This window comes from Gobius niger, assembly GCF_951799975.1.
Source record: "Gobius niger genome assembly, chromosome: 21".
NCBI lineage: Eukaryota > Metazoa > Chordata > Actinopteri > Gobiiformes > Gobiidae > Gobius > Gobius niger.
In genome coordinates this window covers 5189702-5208968 of record NC_136872.1, presented here as the reverse complement: position 1 = coordinate 5208968, position 19267 = coordinate 5189702, and the positions used below count along the sequence as shown (strand labels likewise).

General features: G+C 39.7%; 2 protein-coding genes across 3 annotated transcripts in view; one reads left to right on the top strand and one right to left on the bottom strand.

Moving 5' to 3' along the window:
- Positions 1–19267, bottom strand: part of LOC306980290 (equilibrative nucleoside transporter 2-like) — a 313304-nt gene that overhangs the window by 41598 nt on the left and 252439 nt on the right. The window lies entirely within an intron of this gene.
- LOC306980887 (uncharacterized protein) lies at positions 723–6288 on the top strand. Of its 2 annotated transcripts, none has more exons than XM_079580425.1 (4): positions 723–1015; positions 1117–1236; positions 2405–2502; positions 6154–6288. In XM_079580425.1, the coding sequence occupies exons 1-4, from the start codon at positions 823–825 to the stop codon at positions 6217–6219; spliced, it is 477 nt and encodes a 158-aa protein (XP_079436551.1). In that variant the 5' UTR covers positions 723–822; the 3' UTR covers positions 6220–6288. The 2 variants fall into 2 exon arrangements, with proteins under 2 accessions (XP_079436551.1, XP_079436550.1); XM_079580424.1 differs by having other exon boundaries at positions 723–1033.

The following is a 19267-nucleotide window of genomic DNA, read 5'->3' as shown; positions in this document are numbered from 1 at the left end:
TTTTTATTCTTCATTATCATTGAAACCATCTGACTTGGGAATCCCAGCACTATGTTCACGACCCCCACTTTGGATATACTCATGTAACTCTCCATATGCCATAATTCACAGAAGAGTTAAATAATTAATTAATAAATGTATTCTTATGGAGAGCGTACCTATGCCAAGTATATATACTGTAGGTATACTTTTCATCTTTATGAAACAAAATACTCATTACAATAAAGAATAAAAATGATTTGCAGTATCAAGCATTCAAAATAAAAAAATATGGCAGCTCCTCAGTAAGTTCTATTGATTCAAGCACTACATACTCATACAGCTTTCAATATAAGAACTATGAACATTGAATTTTAAAAAGTACAATGAAACTTGGTCGCGAACGTGACTCCGCAGTTTTAACTAAAGACACCTAGATATCTGACTACGTTAAATTGACTTTGCTTTTATTATTATTATCCACAGCACCACCACATAAACTAAAGAACATGCACTTTTCTACCCCTTATGGTGAAAATCATTTCAACTAATGCAACTTTTAACCAAAATAGATTAGCCAGTTTAGCCAATAGGTTGCAAATGTGGCTTTCAAAATACAAAATTGTTTCTGAACTATTCATTCTCACATGAGGGGAAGGTTTCTTGCTTTGGCTTACAAATGACAAATAATATGTTGAAAAGTCTAACTTAGGCATCGTCTCATCAACAGGTGTTTTATCACTGACAGTTACCCAAAGTGAAGATGTCTCAGTCGCAGAAGGGGAGACAGCTAGAATCTCCTGCTGCTTGGAAAATGTGGATGAAAGAGCGAGAATCACATGGATGAAAAATAACACAAATATTCAAAATGATTTACTAGATGCAACATCAAATGTGAAATCAAAGTGCTCCTTCTTAACCTTTGCAAACATCACAAAGGAGCACACAGGCACATATATCTGCAGGGTGTGGGTGGAGATACCGATGTTAAAACACGGATCTGGAAATGGAACAACCATCACAGTGACCCCCAAAAGTGAGAAGGAAAATAAAGGTTAGTCAAAATATAAAAATCAACATGCATGGAATCATAGCATGTATCTGGTGTCTATTGGTTCTTGTTCACGTATGCTTTAGGTGATGAAGAAAACGCTCCACCTGGGAATGGCACAAACTTCACAATGATGGGCCTGGGAGCGGCGGCACTGATACTGCTCGTCACATTGTCCTGTTTCTGCTGTCTGCGGAGGAGACGAGGTACATCACATCCAACTCCACTTACAACACAAATACAACTTACAATACAAATGTGTTCAAATAAAAGGATGAACTGATCCCAATAGTCCTAGTCAATTCCCACCTGGACGGAGCGTTCTGTGGAGTTTGCCCGTTCTCCCAGTGTCTGCGTTGGTTTCCTTGGGGTACTCCGGTTTCCCCATCACTAAAAACATGTACATTAGGCCCGGATGATGAGTGTGGCTTGAGGACAATGGATGCAAATTAGCCCATGGCTACAATCCGGCGTGGTGTTTTTACATGGGTTAGTACTTTTTAATGACAGTGAAAGAAATAAGAATCGTTTAAGCTGCGATGCTGGTAAAAATTAAACACAATATGTCCCTAACTTACCTCTTATATAAACCCGAACAGTGTGTTTGTATTTTATATCTCATTGATAAGGTTACAAATCAATAAGAGAGCGCAGTTTGCCGTGAGGGACGTTAGCAACATTAGTATTGTAGAGCAAACAGTCCATTTTATAAGAGCGGCGCCTCAACTCCTGCACAAGAGCTGAGACAGGAGGACAAGAGGGCAAAGGAGACCAACTAAAGTGTTAAAAAATAAAATAAATAAATAAAAACAATTAAATTAAGAAGAAATTAAGAAATATTTTAGCTGGTAGTTTCCCCCAACCCGTGATGTTTCCCCCAACTCGGGGCTTATGAGGATCGCCCGACTTTCCCCTCTTCCAGTTGCAATTCCGACTTCCGAGTACAAATGGAACGCACCATCAGTATCGTGATACATATCGGATCGTGACAAAAGTGTATCGTCCCAGCCCTAATACATAATCTCATTTGCAAACTCCAATCACAGTATATTCGTCTGGGTGGGATGGAAAAGCTGTGAGGAAATGGCGCAAAATGGTCATTTTCATGTGTTTAGAAGTGCGAGAAATATGTGAAAGTCTGTCTATAGAAGACCCCGGCCTCTAAATGAGTATTCGTTGCTGACAAAACCTGGAGGCGAAGTGTTCTCAACACTAGAGCAGCCCTGTACAGATCACAGATTGAGAACCCTCTGGTACCACTGAAAGCTTCCACACACATTTCATAAGGAGATTTTCTTAGATTAGAAATACCCTTATTGATAATAACAGCCCAACTTTGTAATGATGAAACTCTTTTTCTATTAAATGTTGCAGGTCGAGCAGTCAGAGTGATCTACGAGGTTCCCCATCTGGACTCCGAGACACAGGAGATGGATAAGAACAGCACCGGCTCCAGGGGGTCCTCCCAGTGGGTGAGTTTAAAGTGCCTTAAAGACTTAAAACTGAACAACATATAAGACTTATAAAGATACAGCCACACACACAAACGAAAGAAGTCACAGAAAGTAGGAAGTGTCGCCGAAGTGAAAGGAAATGGGGGAAGTTCGTCACCGTCTCAAATATTCAATTATGAGGTGAAAATACTGCTTAAAGCTTTTGTCATTTGCCAACTTGTGAAACTGGAGAGAGTAATGTTTGCCCGAGTAAAAGTTTTAAAAATGATCTTTCTCAAGTAGAAGTAAAACTGTGTGAGTGAAAATGTCTTGATTACTACTTGCCTCTGATCAGATGTGTCACGACGCAAAAGACTGAAATTATTCATGCAGTTGTGACTAATGTTGTTTGAACACAAACATTCGTACATTAACCTATTTGTTCAGTCAAAACATTTAGCAACATTTACATTTATGTCATTTTTGCTTAATATGAAGAATCCAGGTCTTAAAGTTTGATGAAAAATGGTCTTTAAATTTGAGCTTAAGTGTATCAAATAAAAGCTTATCCTATTTAAATTCCTTTCTTTCGTTTTTTAGCTGTTTTGTAAATGCATGTTGTCCTTTTGAATTCTAAAAACGTAAACTCACACAAATGATGACCATGAATGTCTTTAAAAGGCATTAAATTAGCTTCAGACTTCTCCGTCATTTATTTCCCTGCATGAATCCATCCAAAAAATAAATAAAAATACTTCGGTCTAAAACGTTGGTGCTCAACGGGTGGGTCGGGGCCTAAAAGTGGGCCACAGAACCATTTTCAGTGTGTTCAAATGACGAGTTGTTTTGATCATAAAACGTGCAGATTATTTGTTTTGCGTACTTCGACATTAAAGGTGCATTATGCAACTTTTTATGTGGGAGGAAAAGTTGATATTTGTGCGTATTTGACCTTGGAGTGACCCAGCGGCTGTGTGAGTGGTCAGCGTGGCGCCGTTACTTTCCATCACAGCGGTCTCTCGGATGCTTCAGGTTCAATTGTTTGGAAGGTTTTCACCGCTCACAGAACCTCCCACCAGAAAACCTCCAAAACAACAGATCCTGGGTCGTCCTAGAGACCGCCGTGATGGAAAGTAAATCCGCCATGCTGGGTCACTGAAAGGTCAAATACGCACAGATATTTAAAAAAAAAAAATTCCACATGAAAAGTTGCGTAATGCGCCTTTAAACGGCCGTTGGAAAGCGTCCCATTTGAGTTTCAGCTCCCTGTAGAAACTCTGACACGCTTTTTCATGGGGGCAGGTGCTTCAGAGGCAGCACGTACTCAACCATGAACAAACACAAATATGGAAAAAAAAAAAGAAATCTCACACGCAACCTTTACAAATACTCAAAATCAGATAACGTTTTGAACAGCGTGTGTCACATATGGGTGAGCGGCCAACATTCTTTCAGCCGTTTTTACTCCGGCGACCTCTGAACAGACCAAGCCCTGTTATTACTACGACAATACTAATTTGACATACCTCACCTTTGTGTTTCCTTTCAGTGCCAAGTCCCTGTGTATGTCATTTTTTCGTCCATTTTTTTATCCATTTTTTGTCATTTTTTTGGCCCATTTTTCGTCCATTTTTTTAAATCACATTTTTGTCACATTTTTTGTCATTTTTTGTCAAATTCTTTTCATTTTTTCGCCAATTTTTTTATCACATTTTTTGCTATTTTTTGTCACATTTTTGTCATTTTTTCATTCTTTTTTTATGACATTTTTGTCACATTTTTGTCACATTTTTGGCCAATTTTTTTCATTTTTTCGCCAATTTTTATCCATTTTTTATCATTTTTTGCTACATTTTTGTCATTTTTTTGGCCCATTTTTCGTCCATTTTTTAATCACATTTTTGCCACATTTTTGGTCATTTTTTGTCACATTTTATTCATTTTTTCGCCAATTTTTTATCCATTTTTATCATTTTTTGCTACCTCTTGGTCATCACATTTTTGTCATTTTTTTGTCCATTTTTTATCACATTTTTGTCATATTTTTGTCATTTTTTCGTACATTTTTTTGTCAATTTCTTGTGACATTTTTGTGACATTTTTGCCACTTTCTCATCAATTTTTCGTCACTTTTTTGTCACATTTCCATCATTGTTTTCGTCTCAGTTTTGTTGCTATTGTCGCAGCTTTTTTCCAGAAGCTTTTGGACTGGGCTAAAGCCAAACTGGTGCAAATGTGCTCGGTTCAGGTGGGAGTTTAAGAGCTTAAGTGAACACAAGGGGTCCAACATCCACAAGGGGCCCACAAACCATTGCCTTCTTTACGAGAGATTTTTCCGGCACAAATATAAAAAAAATAAAAAAAAATTCACAAGCAACCTTTACAAATACTCAAAATCAGATAACGTTTTGAACAGCGTGTGTCACATATGGGTTCTTTCAGCCGTTTTCACTCCGGCGACCTCTGAACAGACCAAGCCTTGTTATTACTACGACGATACTAATTTGACATACCTCACCTTTGTGTTTCCTTTCAGTGCCAAGTCCCTGTGTATGTCATTGTTTCGTCCATTTTTTTATCCATTTTTTGTCATTTTATTGGCCCATTTTTCGTCCATTTTTTTAATCACATTTTTGTCAAATTTTTTGTCATTTTTTGTCAAATTCTTTTCATTTTTTCGCCAATTTTTTTATCACATTTTTTGCTATTTTTTGTCACATTTTTGTCATTTTTTCATTCTTTTTTTATGACATTTTTGTTACATTTTTGGCCAATTTTTTTTCATTTTTTCGCCAATTTTTATCCATTTTTTGTCATTTTTTGCTACATTTTTGTCATTTTTTTGGCCCATTTTTCGTCCATTTTTTTAATCACATTTTTGTCACATTTTTTGTCATTTTTTGTCAAATTCTTTTCATTTTTTCGCCAATTTTTTTATCACATTTTTTGCTATTTTTTGTCACATCTTTGTCATTTTTTCATTCTTTTTTTATGACATTTTTGTCACATTTTTTGCCATTTTTTTTCATTTTTTTTCCCAATTTTTATCCATTTTTTGTCATTTTTTGCTACATTTTTGTCATTTTTTGTCACATTATATTCATTTTTTCGCCAATTTTATATCCATTTTTGTCATTTTTTGCTACCTCTTGGTCATCACATTTTTGTCATTTTTTTGTCAATTTTTTATCACATTTTTGTCATATTTTTGTCATTTTTTTGTACATTTTGTGTCAATTTCTTGTGACATTTTTGCCACTTTTTCATCAATTTGTCGTCACTTTTTTGTCACATTTCCATCATTGTTTTCGTTTCAGTTTTGTTGCTATTGTCACAGCTTTTGTCCAGAAGCTTTTGGACTGGGGTAAAGCCAGACTGGTGCAAATGTGCTCGGTTCAGGTGGGAGTTTAAGGGCTTAAGTGAACACAAGGGGTCCAACATCCACAAGGGGCCCACAAACCATTGCCTTCTTTACGAGAGATTTTTCCGGCACAAATATATATATAAAAAAAAAAAAAATCTCACAAGCAACCTTTACAAATACTCAAAATCAGATAACGTTTTGAACAGCGTGTGTCACATATGGGTTCTTTCAGCCGTTTTTACTCCGGCGACCTCTGAACAGACCAAGCCCTGTTATTACTACGACGATACTAATTTGACATACCTCACCTTTGTGTTTCCTTTCAGTGCCAAGTCCCAGTGTACGAGTCCTGTGACTACTTTGAGCAGGTGCAGCCCAAAAAAAGCGGATGAAGAACCTGTCACCGTCCTTTTCTCTACTATTCTGCTCTCAACATGTGTATCGGCCTTATGTTTGTGCTTCTGTTGTTAATTTACATGCCTGTGAATGCATTTCAATAAACCTTTGTGCCCTTTTTTTCGTTGTCATGCTTTAACACTGATCAGTCTCAACAGTAGCGCGTGGCTCAGACTGTGTCGCAGAGCAGGAGGTTTCGCTTTGGCCCACCGAGCGGAAAGTTTGGTGCGTGAGGGTCGTGGTATAATAGGTCAAAGGCAGGAAGTGGAAAGAACAGACGCGGAAGGTTCCTGCAGTTTCCTGACACTAGATCAAGTCAGAGCTGAGCGTTTTCTTTTTTTGCAATAACCAGGGCCGGTTGCACCTATGCCCCATTTAGCCTCTTAACTCCCGCCTGAACCGAGAGGATCTTTTTCCTCACGTCATCAGATTTTTTTTTCCAGAATTTTTGTGTTGGGTATTCAACTCATTTTTGTAACATTTTTGTCATTTTTTGTCACATTTTTGTCATTTTTTGTCAATTTTTCATCATTTTTTCATCATTTTTTCATAATTTTTTCATCATTTTTTCATCATTTTTTTAAATCACATTTTTGTCACATTTTTGTCACATTTTTATTAATTTGTAGTCATTTTTTTGCTACATTTTGGTCATTTTTTGGTCACATTTTTGTCAAATTTTTTGTCAATTTTTTGTCCAATTTTTGTCCAATTTTTGGAATATTTTTGTCACATTTTGCCTAATTTTTGTCATTTTTTCGTCAATTTTGTTTTCATTTTTTGGTCAATTTTTTATCCATTTTTTTATTTCATTTTTTGCTACAGTTTGGTCATTTTTTGGTCACATTTATGTATTTTTTTGTCAAATTTTTATCAAATTTTTGTCATATTTTTGTCTTTTTTTTCGTCACATTTTGTCACATTTTTGTCATTTTTTCGTACATTTTTTGTCAATTTCTTGTGACATTTTTGTGACATTTTTGCCACTTTTTCATCAATTTTTCGTCACTTTTTTGTCAATGTTTTCTCACTTTTTTGTCACATTTCCATCATTGTTTTCGTCTCCGTTTTGTTGCTATTTTCACAGCTTTTTTTCCAGAAGCTTTTGGACTGGGCTAAAGCCAAACTGGAGCAAATGTGCTCGGTTCAGGTGGGAGTTAAGGGGTTAAGTGAACACAAGGGGTCCAACATCCACGAGGGGGCCCACAAACCATTGCCTTCTTTACGAGAGATTAATGAGAGATTAATTAATGATGGAAAGACATTATCCCGTGTGAAACCACTGGTCTTCTGTGTACTCAATGCAATTTTCAATCTTATTATTCATCCACCTGTCAGTAAGTGCATTTGTAGAGGCGATTCAAAATGCTTCACAGAACAAGAACGTGTTTCAGTACATAAAAGCAAATGCAAAGACGTACACCACATTTTGTTTTTCCTTTGCTTGAAAGACTTGTTTAATTGTTTGAATAAAATCACATGAGGTGGAGGCGCAGTCATCGAACACACAGCACAATATGGGCCAAAGTGAGCGGTGCTTATCATCCGACACAGACAAAAGGAGGCAGTTGAGGCCTTTTGAACTCTGCCACAGAAGCACACCCAGGATGCAGCAGCGTTTGTGCGGGGCCCCTCCTATCGCACTTAATGTGAGAGTTGAACCTCTTAACCCCAGCACATTTTCTCCAGTTCGACTTTCACCAAATTTCACCAAAACCTGAGACTTACTTGACCAAAGCTCCAAAAAGACTTGACTTGGGACTTGCTGTTTGTGACTTGAGACTTGGACTTGAGGCCAGTGACTCTCAATGACTCGCTGTGACTTTATAGTTATTATTTATTTGAGTGAAACTGTTGAAAGATCAGGATTCATTGCTTAAAAGCAGTGCATCTATGTTTATATGGTAATTGGCCACATGCTTTTTCGGTTTCCCAACGGAGCATCTGATCAATACAGCGCAAAAAGGCAGGAGGAAATACAACGTGTTTCTTTGGATGCATTAAAGGTTTTCTCCAGTGAGTGATGAGGTGACGATTCATAGACCTTTATTAAGAACAGGAAAACGTTCGAAACAATGGCTGAAGCTACGGCGCAGACGGAGCCTCCAGAGCCACGATGTAAGAGCTGGATTCATGACAGACTTCTCGGGGGCTGTTCTGTGTTTTAAGGCGTTCTCTCAAAAGTTACAGCATTTAGAGGTTATTTTACAGAGCCACTCAGAGCCTGGTGACAGCAGGACTGGAGGCAGTGTGGAATCTGCTTTGAGCAGGGGCGAATCCGAGTATACAGGGGCTGGGGCATTACAGGGGAACCACTGACTAAAATAAAAAATATTATTTTATATTTATCTTTCTAGCTGCAGGGAAAAGCAGCTCATGTTTAAAAGACTTTGTTTCCATTTTTTTTTAAGTAGGCCCCCCCAGGCACCCCTTCCTTAAAATGCTGTCCCAGTAATTTTGTACATAGACTGGAGCATTAAAAAATATATATTTTAAATATTGTCGCAATTTGTATTAATTAGGCTTTATATCCAAATCCATTAGATTTCAAAAAGTTTGATTTTAGCCTAAATTTTCAAAATGGCTAAATCTTGAGAAAGCACTTCATATTTAAAAGTAGATTAAACACATTTTGAAAAGAAGAATTAACGCTGATGTTTGCGACTTGAGGTGACTTGCCGGCAAAAGAAAGACTTGACTTGACTTGACAAAAGCTATGACTCGACTTGACCCCATGACCCCGATTGACTTGGACTTGCTCGGGACTTGGACCTTCACGACTTGGACTTGACTCAAGACTTCCATTTAGTGACTTACTCCCACCTTTGCAAAATAGCACCAAAAATACAATGAAAAGTGACATAAACAAATCTTAGATCAGTTTTGCAGGTCTTAGTTTTCAAAGAGGCCAGTCGAGAGGCGAGAAGCCCTAATATTTGTGTAAAGCCGACCATGAGAAACTGTGCTGGTGAAGAGGTTAATGAACAGGTCGGAAACACCCAAACACACACACGAATGAAAACAAACACAGCTAAAGAAACGCTGAGCCAATGCCTAAGTGGTGACACGTCTTGTTGGCCTTAGTCGACACAAAGTGCATGCGTGCTGTGAACGGGACTGAGCCTGAGGGCGTGCCAGCTTCCTGACAGTTGATGTCTTGGGCGGAGGTCCAGTTGATCCGGCACGCCGCCAGACAACCCCAAACATGTAAACACGCCGACAGTAACAAGGGCGAGACTGGCATCGGAACAACACGGCCTTTTGCAACTGGGTTCTGTCCTCACCTCTGACCTCTGTCAAAGCCAAGACTACACTTTTTATCACCAGCCTGAACCAAATGCATTCTGTCCTCTTTGGACATTATATAGGTCTGTGTAACACCTCATTTGAAAGCTAAGACCCACAAAACTGATCTTGTTCCTCACGTTGTTGCTGTGTTGTGTCACCTTTTTTATGTTTATTTTTTTTATGTCTCATTTTTGTTGAGTTTTTGTCATTTTTTGTTGAATTTTTGTCACATTTTTGTTGATTTTTTGTCATATTTTTGTTGAATTTGTGTCATATTTTTGTTGAATTTTTGTCATTATTTGTTGAATTTTTGTCACATTTTTGTTAAATTTTTGTCACATTTTTGTTGAGTTTTTGTCATATTTTTGTTGATTTTTTGTCATTATTTGTTGAGTTTTTGTCATATTTTTGTCACATTTTTGTTGAATTTTTGTCACATTTTTGTTGATTTTTTGTCACATTTTTGTTGAATTTTTGTTGATTTTTTGTCACATTTTTGTTGAATTTTTGTCACATCTTTGTTGAGTTTTTGTCACATTTTTGTTGAGTTTTTGTCACATTTTTGTTGAATTTTTGTCACATTTTTGTTAAAGTTCTGTTGAATTTTTGTCAGATTTTTTTGAGTTTTTGTCTCTTTTTTGTTGCATTTACATCCTTGTTTTCTTCTCATTTTTTGTGGCTGTTTTGGTGCTTTTCTCTCAAGAAGCTTTTTGATTATTTGATTGTTAGCGTGTGTGTTAGCATGTGTGTTAGCGTGTGTGTTAGCATGTGTGTTAGCATGTGTGTTAGTATGTGTGTTAGCGTGTGTGTTAGCATGTGTGTTAGCGTGTGTGTTAGCATGTGTGTTAGCATGTGTGTTAGTATGTGTGTTAGCGTGTGTGTTAGCATATGTGTTAGCTTGTGTGTTAGCGTGTGAGTTGGCATGTGTGTTAGCGTGTGTGTTGGCATGTGTGTTAGCGTGTGTGTTAGCACGTGTGTTAGCTTGTGTGTTAGCGTGTGTATTAGCATGTGTGTTAGTATGTGTGTTAGCGTGTGTGTTAGCATGTGTGTTAGCTTGTGTGTTAGCATGTGTGTTAGTATGTGTGTTAGCGTGTGTGTTAGCATATGTGTTAGCTTGTGTGTTAGCGTGTGAGTTGGCATGTGTGTTAGCGTGTGTGTTGGCATGTGTGTTAGCGTGTGTGTTAGCTTGTGTGTTAGCATGCGTGTTAGCATGTGTGTTAGTATGTGTGTTAGCTTGTGTGTTAGCTTGTGTGATAGCGTGTGTGTTAGCATGCGTGTTAGCATGTGTGTTTGCATGTGTGTTAGCGTGTGTGTTAGCCATTTACAAAGCTGTGTTTCATTAGTCAACTCCTTATAACTGCATTGTGAAGTAACTTTATTTATTGCTACAATGTTTATATTTCTACTACATGAGCGGCATCAACTCGGGGAGAGGGGGCGGAGTTAACCAAATTTGAAGTGTCGTGTCTTCCAGGTTGGAAAAACACCTTCAGAAAATACTTTTAATTCCAACAAAAATGAGTACTTCATAGTGGTAGAGGTACAATATATCATATAAATGCATAAAGTTTACTTTGTAATGGCTAAACTAGCATGATACAGATCCTTTAAAGGGGGGGTATTATGCAAAATCGTCTTTTTCAAGCTTTACATCATGTTATTATGTCATTCCCTCATTAAAAACATGCCTGAAGTGTTGCCTTGGCACATTCACGTATTTCTGAGTAATCTGTAAAAACTCTGATGGCGGCCATTTTAGGGATAGGTTTGCCTGAGTCCTCCTAGGAACGCCCCCACCTCCTGGAGACGCCTCCGAGCTTTTGTCACCAGCCAAGTAACCAACCACTGCTCCTCAGCAGAACCCCCTCCCCACTGATGCCACAGACAGCGTGTGGAGGGGGCGTGTCTGAAAGGGTCAGAGGTTCTTAAAGAGACAGAGGCCTATTTCAAGACATTCAGTAAAGCCATTTTGAGAGAGCAATTTTATACAAGGCAGTTATTCTAATTTACTGCATTTACAGACCAACAGAAGGTTTGGTCATCATTGTAGTGTGCTATAGACTGGTGCTATGTGATTGAAAAAAGCATAATACCCCCTCTTTAATATTCTATATAATATAAAATGTTCCCATTGAAAGTTTCTGGGAAATTTCTGGACATTTTTCGAGAATTTTCAGCCCCTTTGCAACCCTAATTTGACTCAATCTTTGCTTTGTTAAAGACAGCTTCAATGCGCATTCTCAAAACACGAGGAACTACACTCCGTTCCAAATTATTATGCAAATTGGATTTTTGTGTCAAAATGGTAAAAAAAAAAAACAATGATAATGAAACTCATGGATGGTGTCGTGTCTTGGGGCTCTATGAATCACTGACATTAATCTCAGAGACCTGGGATGATTAGTTGTCAGGTTAAGCCCAGTTAAGGGAAAAACTACTGATGAAAAGCATGAAATAGTTGAATGCCTTGGTCTAGGTATGAAAACCTTCGATATTTCATGAAAGATTAAGCATAATCATCATACAGATAAGAGATTTGTGGATGATTCAGAGCACACTCCGGTTTGTGCAGATAAAGGCACAATATGGACGGTTTCTGCCAGACAAACACATCAGATTAGGAGAACAGATGCTACAAAGCAGCATACAGGTATTTGAAGCTGCTGGTGCCTCTGGAGTCTCCCGAACATCAAGGTGTAGGACCCTCCAGAGGCTGCAGTTGTGCAAAAACCTTCTATCCGGCCTCCCCTAAACTGTTAATTGAATGTTCATGAACAGAAACGGCTGCAGTGGCTCAGAAAGACATGAGGACTCATTTTCAAACAGTCTTGTTCACTGATGAGGCCGTGTAACCCTGGATGGTCAAATCAATGGAGTAGTGGATGGGTGGTGAATGGCCACAATGTCCCAACAAGGCTGTGACGTCAACAAGGAGGTGGCGGAGTCATGTTTTGGGCCAGAATCATGAGGAGAGAGCTGATCGGCCCTTTTAGTCTCCCTGAAGGTGTGAAAATGACCTTTGAAAAATATATGGAGTTTCTGACAGACCACTGTCTTCTATGCTACAAAAGGAAGAGCCGTGCTTTCCCGAACAAGATCAACTTCATCATGACAACGCACCATGTCCTGCTGTAAAGAATACCTCTGCATCACTGGCTGCTATGGGCATAAAAGGAGAGAAACTCATGATGTGGACCCCATCCTCCCCTGACCTCAACCCTATTGAGAACCTTTGGAGCCTTTCTGACATCCTGCAAAGAAATCCAAGCAGAAACTCTACAAAAACTCACAAGTCTAATGGATTTAAGAATTTTGAAGCTGCTATCACAAAAGGGCTCCTTTGGTAAAATATAACTTGACCTGTTAATATTTTTTTTGATTGAAATAGCTTTTGATTTCAGTAAGTATGACCTCCTAATGCTGCAAATTCAACAAATGACCATTTTCAGTTAATTACAAGCTTTTAAATGTATTGAAACGATGAGTTGCATAATAATTTGGAACAGTGAATTTTGAGGATTTAAATGATCCTCTACCAGTTAAAGACTTGAAAATGATGCTGACTGTCATTTGAGTTGACAATTTAGAAAAGCGTAGAAAAATGTTATTTGCATCATTTGGAACACAGTGTAAATGAAAGAAAGGCGTGGACAGATCATGCACGTACTGCTAACAGTCACCATGATCCAACAAAAACAAAACAAATTGTTTCATGTTGACGTTAATATGTCTGAGACCAAACCCTTGATCCTCGTCATTAATCAAAAGCTGCTTCACGTGTCTGACAGGGTTTATCGTAATCACCTGATGTGGACACACCTCTGCAAGGACACTATAAAAAGTCCTCTCCGCATGAGCAGCATCATCCTCCTTCACCTTCATCACTGTCTCTGCTGCTCCTGAGTCCTGACCACTGGCATCATGTCCTGCTGCTCCGAAACCGAACTGAGGGCGTTGTTTGACAAGCACGCCGGCTCCGACGGGCAACTGTCCAGGGAGGAGCTGAAGAAAATGGTTGAGGATAAGCTGTGCTGCAAGATCGTGGTATTTGGATTTTTGACAATTTCTTATTGGAGCTACAGTGACGTGTTAATGTATAATGTCATTCATGATGACTGTGCATTAAGTAACCGACTCATAGTGTTCCCAAATGTCAACTTCTCTTTCAAAAAACACCACTCACAATCTTCTCTCTAAAACAGGATTTAACGTTCTGATTTCTTTGCGTCTGCAGAAAGGTAAATGCCCCGACATGATGGACAAGGACTTGTTCAACGAGTTCGACACGGATAAAAACGGCAGTTTGAGCTTCGAGGAGTTCTTGGTGGTCGCGGAGAAGATGAAGAAGTGCAAAGACAATATGGGGCAGCAAATGAAGGAGCAGAAGTGTTGCAAGAAGTGAGCGGCACGACCCCCCCCCAACAACCCCGCTTATCATTAACTGTTGTACCATGTGGCTTAATAAAACTTCATGAAACTACCGTCAACATGTATGTGCAGTGTCGTCTTTTTGGCTTTCGAATTCCAGTTTACAGTTTAATTTGGATCAAACGGTTTAAATAAGAGTAATATACACATCTATGCATGTTAGTCAAGCATCACCCAAATCTAAAATGAAAACGCAACAAAAAAGTGACAAGAGAGTGAATGTTGATTCTATAACATTGCTAGGAATCTACATTGATCAGTTCCTAAATTTTTAAAAAAAAACATATTGATGAGCTAGTCAAAAAAATTGTCCAAAACTGTAGGTTTATTTTCAAAGTGAGCCCATTTGAAGCTCTCTTGTCTTGCATCGATCTCTGTTTGAGCCTCACGTGAACTATTGTAGCTTCATTTGGAAAAATACTTACTCTACCTACACTACTAAACTTCTGGTGTTGCAAAAGAAAGCTATAAGAGCCATTTCAAGGTCCATGAGAAATTCTCCCACAAATGCTCTTCCACACTTTATCATAATGCACGTACTATGTATAATGTTATAAGGTTAAATCCTAGTTGCTGTTAACAGGAAAATATAGGAAATTAAAATGTACTAGTTTCAGCGTGTGCCACAGTGGTCCAAACCTATGGAATGAGTTGGAAGACGACTCAAGACAATCTCCTACTTTGACCTCTTAACTCCCGCCTGAACCGAGAGGATCTTTTTCCTCACGTCATCAGATTTTGTTTCCATAATTTTTTTGTTAGGTATTCTCATTTTTGTAACTTTATTTGTCATTTTTTGGTCATTTTTTGTCACATCTTTGTCATTTTGTTCATCATTTTTTTTAATCACATTTCGGTCACATTTTTGGTATTTTTTTTGTAACTTTTTGTCAATTTTTTGTAATTTTTTGGTCACATTTTGTCACATTTTTGTCATTTTTTTGGTCATTTTTTAATCAAATTTTTGTCATATTTTTTGCAATTTTTGGTCACATTTTGTAACATTTTTGCCATTTTTTTTGTCAATTTCTTGTGACATTTTTGCCTCTTTTTCATCCATTTTTCGTCACTTTTTTTGTCAATGTTTTCTCACTTTTTTGTCACATTTCCATCATTGTTTTTGTCTCAGTTTCGTTGCTATTTTCACAGCTTTTTTCCAGAAGCTTTTGGACTGGGGTAAAGCCAAACTGGAGAAAAAGGTGCTCAGTTCAAGTGGGAATTAAGGGGTTGACTACATTTAAAATGAGACTAAAGAGTCAACTTCTGGAGAGCTATGCTTCGGGTTGGCCTGCGGCCTTGGGCTCCCAGGGTTCTACGTGTCTTTGCTGAGAGGACAGTCTGCTCTTCTTCTCAGTCATCATGTGTGAACCCTCATTGTTGAGTCAGTCGCGTAGTGTGGACCCCCATTTCTTTACAAAATCCTCTCAAGACTCGAAAAATTGTGTGTTCAGTGTACTTACTGTACTGCGCTGTACTTACTGTAATATAGCTCTGTGTTGTGGTACCGGTGTAGCAGGCCAGAGTATACCCCCGATTTGGACAATACCCAGGGTTAAAGTGGCCTAGGCCATTCTATACCCCGGGTATAGTTTGGCCTGGGCCATACTATACCCGATGCAATGACGGCACGGCCCCAAGATGTCGTTGCCTTGTCTTTATACTTCTCTACGTACAGTATATCAGCGACTGTTGCCCTTCTCGACATGGGCTCCTTTTGGCTTTCACAAATGAAATGAAATAAATAAATGAATAAAACTTTTATTTTTGCGAAGTACGGACTTGTCTGCCTGTCAGTGTGTTTGAGGGCCTTCTCTCCCTTGGCGTTATACATTTTTGACCTGTATATTATTTCAACCTGGATAGACTCGAACAGACAAAAGCAGCGATTAGGAAGATTTATTGACATGTATATTAGTTTTGGCGATCAGACCCCGGCGGTGACATCGATGTATGAAAGTCAGTCTGGATGAACTGCTTGTAGTTAGGTCTTCCCCCGGAGCCTGGACACTGGTATGGAAGACCCGTGAAGATGCAGCAGGGAGAAGCCGTGGATGGAAGAGGCGGAGATGGGGTGGAGGCGGGTCGCAGCACAGCTGGGAAGCGAATGAACAAATGCTGCGTCCGAAACGAGCAGATTGGTAAGAGCTCTTACGCCAAACCGGATGTGCGTCAGCGTCCGCCATGGCAAGTTGCTTCCGAATTGGTCTGTCAGTTAGGAAGTAGTTAGGAAAAGGAGCCTTGATGCTAACTATCATGGCCACTTTAGCATAGGGACCTCTGATGCTAACTAACCGGTGATTAGGAGCTATGTGCCATCCCACAAGCCACTGCGCCAAATGATTTTTCTCCTTAAAGTCCTCGGAAGTGGTCATTGGCTGGAGGCATGTGATGCTGAAAATCGTCTCCCAGGTTGAATCAACGCCTATGGCTTCATTTTAGAGAAATGCCATACACCGCGCCAACTATTATTACGTAACATTGGATTCACATGTTGCTATTGTCAACAGTCTTTTATCTGAAGCTGAACTCTAAACCACAGCAGCATCAGCAGGTTCTGCCTGTCTGACCGGGTTTACTGTAATCCACTCCTCTGCCCAGACGCCAAATAAAAGTCTGCGCCGTAAGAGCAGCCTCATCCTACTTCTTCATTCAGTTATTCATCGCTGCTCCTGCTGCTCCTGCTGCTCCTGCCATCATGCCCTGCGAAGACAAAATGAAAGAGCGTTTTGAGAAGCTCGCCGGCGAAGACGGGAAACTGTCCTTCAAAGAGCTGAGGTGCCTGGTGAAGGAACTGATGAAGGAGGAGGGTTTGAAGCTCAAGGACCTCAAGGTATTTGGATTTGTTCATTATTTCTACCATTTCCTCACATCATACACATCATACACATCATACACATCATCCACAGGCGGCAGAGTTCAGACAGAAGAGAGCAGGGGTTTTCTGTTTTCATGTAAAATACTGTATTTCCTGCGTAAATGACTGAGTGAGCAGTAAATGAGCCCAAAATCATTCTTAAAAACAACCTGATAACCGGCCTTTGAACAGTGAATAGTGATGATTTACCTTTTGATAGAATGTTCTCATTTCACTGGAACTTACTGAAGTAAACCAGGAAAATCATGGTGAGATTTGACACAGAAGGATCCCACCCCCTTGGATCTTTTTACTTCCCTATTGTGCATGTGCCATTCTGTAGAAACCATACCGTACATAAGGGCGGTTAGCGAGTCCCCTTGAGAGATGGGACTGTACATTTTCCTCCTATGCTCCATTTTAGAATGTAAAAAAATGTCAAATCTTTTTGGAAATTGCCACTTCACTTCAACATGCGCTCTCTTCTTTCAAAAATAACAATGTGGATGTTCTCATTTCTTTGTGTCAGGAGGAGGGGCAAAAACCAAGAGAAATGCTCAAAGAATGGGACACAGATGGCGACAAAATGTTTACCTGGGACGAGTTCAAGGCGGGTCCCATGAAGAAACTGCAAGAAGCGATGAAGTGCAGCAAGTGAGCGGCCCCCGGGAGAGCACGGCTACTACTCCACTTGTACCCACTGTGTTTATATTTGGCTTAATAAAAGTGTTATCACAATGAGTGCACGGTGTGTGTTGTGCTTGGTTTTGTATTTCCAGGCCTGACGTTTTACTTTACTACATTTGAAAGATAAATATATTACTTTTTACTCCACTACGTTTCTAAATAAGGCTCCTCAGTCAACACATGCACAACACGTACACACTGACTTGTCCCATTTAAAGGCCTAATGATGCACACTCCAGAACAGTAGGTGGTGCTGTGCTGATGCAATGTCAATGCCACTGACTTGCCACAAGGAAGAGTGTTTGTCCCCGACATGTTAACTTACCGTACAGGCTGAGGATTCAGGCTTTGTCATTATATACTGTAAATGTTCTCATATGGGCCGGGGCCTTTATTTACTTAAGTGTATCGAGGACCAGGCCTTTATTGGAACCAGGCCAAAATTGGAGAGAGGCCTTTATTTCTATTTCTTTCCAAATATCGTCACAGAAGGTTTGAAAAGTGGCTAAATCTGTGTCAAAGTTATGCTCGGATCAGCTCCTCCGCAGCGGCCCCATCGGCCCAGGTTCCCGTTTGTTTACTTCCTGCACGTGAGTCATCATTTACTCTAGTATGAGACAAATTCCTATCATGGGAAATATAACTTTAAACTCTAAAGAAAAATGAATTCATTTAGAGTTTGTAATGTCCTCATGACTGTCTTTTACCAGTCTTTTATTGAGTCAGTTTTAACATTTTGTTTTGTATCTTGGTTTGGGGCTCTTTCTGTGACCAACAAAAATTGTTTGATGAAGTTGGTCAGAGTAGCAGGTGCACAGCAGACTCAGCTGCATGACCTTTACATGACCTTTACAGCCAAAGGGTTGTACGTAAAGCCCAACAGATAATGGAGTGTCCGGACCATCCGCTTTTTAAGGAGTTTAACCGACTCCCCTCCAGACGCAGGCTAAGAATGCCCTGTACTCGAACTCGTCGGGCCAGGGCCTCTTTTATTCCAGAGGCTGTTGCGAAAATAAATGATCATATGTTGCTCAGTGAAGCTGCTGCAAATTAGGCTTTATTCAATCTTATGCTGATTGTCTCTCAGCTTCAGAGCCGGACTGAGGATGCTGTGACTGTATGATCTTTGTGCCAAACACAAGTGTTGTCTCACTGTGTTTTTTTGGTTGGTTTTTGCTTTATTATGTGTGGACTCCTGCTGCATAATAATTTCCTTCGGGACATTAATAAAGTTGAACCTTGAACCTTGATATTTCTACTGTTATGGTTTCTAATAAAAGCCCCGGCCTGTTTTAGAGACCGGCTTTTATATGCCTCCGCCAGCCGCGAACCCGGCCTCTGTTAGAGACCCGGCCTCTGTTAGAGACCCGGCCTCTGTTAGAGACCCGGCCTCTGTTAGAGACCCGGCCTCTGTTAGAGACCCGGCCGCTGATGGAATACAGGCCAGTATAGGGGAATTTACGGTATGAACAACCAGATTGGGTTGTGTTGGGTTAGTCCTGTGTTTGGAGGTAGCACCGCCTCCTGGGTTTGTCCCTGTTTCAGAGCGTGGTGTCCTGCACTGGTCAGCCCCTCCATCCCCTCCACCTCCTGCATAACTCCTATATCCTGGATCCATCAATCAATCAATCAGTCATTGGAAAGAGGCCTCACCATGAGTCTCTTTGTTGACCTTAGGAATAACTAGGAGACCCCTGCCGGAGGAGCGAAGGGGCCGTGAAGGTTCGTAAGGTAAAAGCAGTTCTGAAAGATAAGAAGGACCAAGACCATTAAGACATTTAAAAACT

Coding starts and splice junctions, on each gene's coding strand:
- LOC306980887 (XM_079580424.1), top strand. CDS start 823: ATGAAAAATAACACAAATATTCAAAATGATTTACTAGATGCAACATCA. Junction 1,034..1,116: donor AAGTGAGAAGGAAAATAAAG/GTTAGTCAAAAT, acceptor CGTATGCTTTAG/GTGATGAAGAAAACGCTCCA. Junction 1,237..2,404: donor CTGTCTGCGGAGGAGACGAG/GTACATCACATC, acceptor TAAATGTTGCAG/GTCGAGCAGTCAGAGTGATC.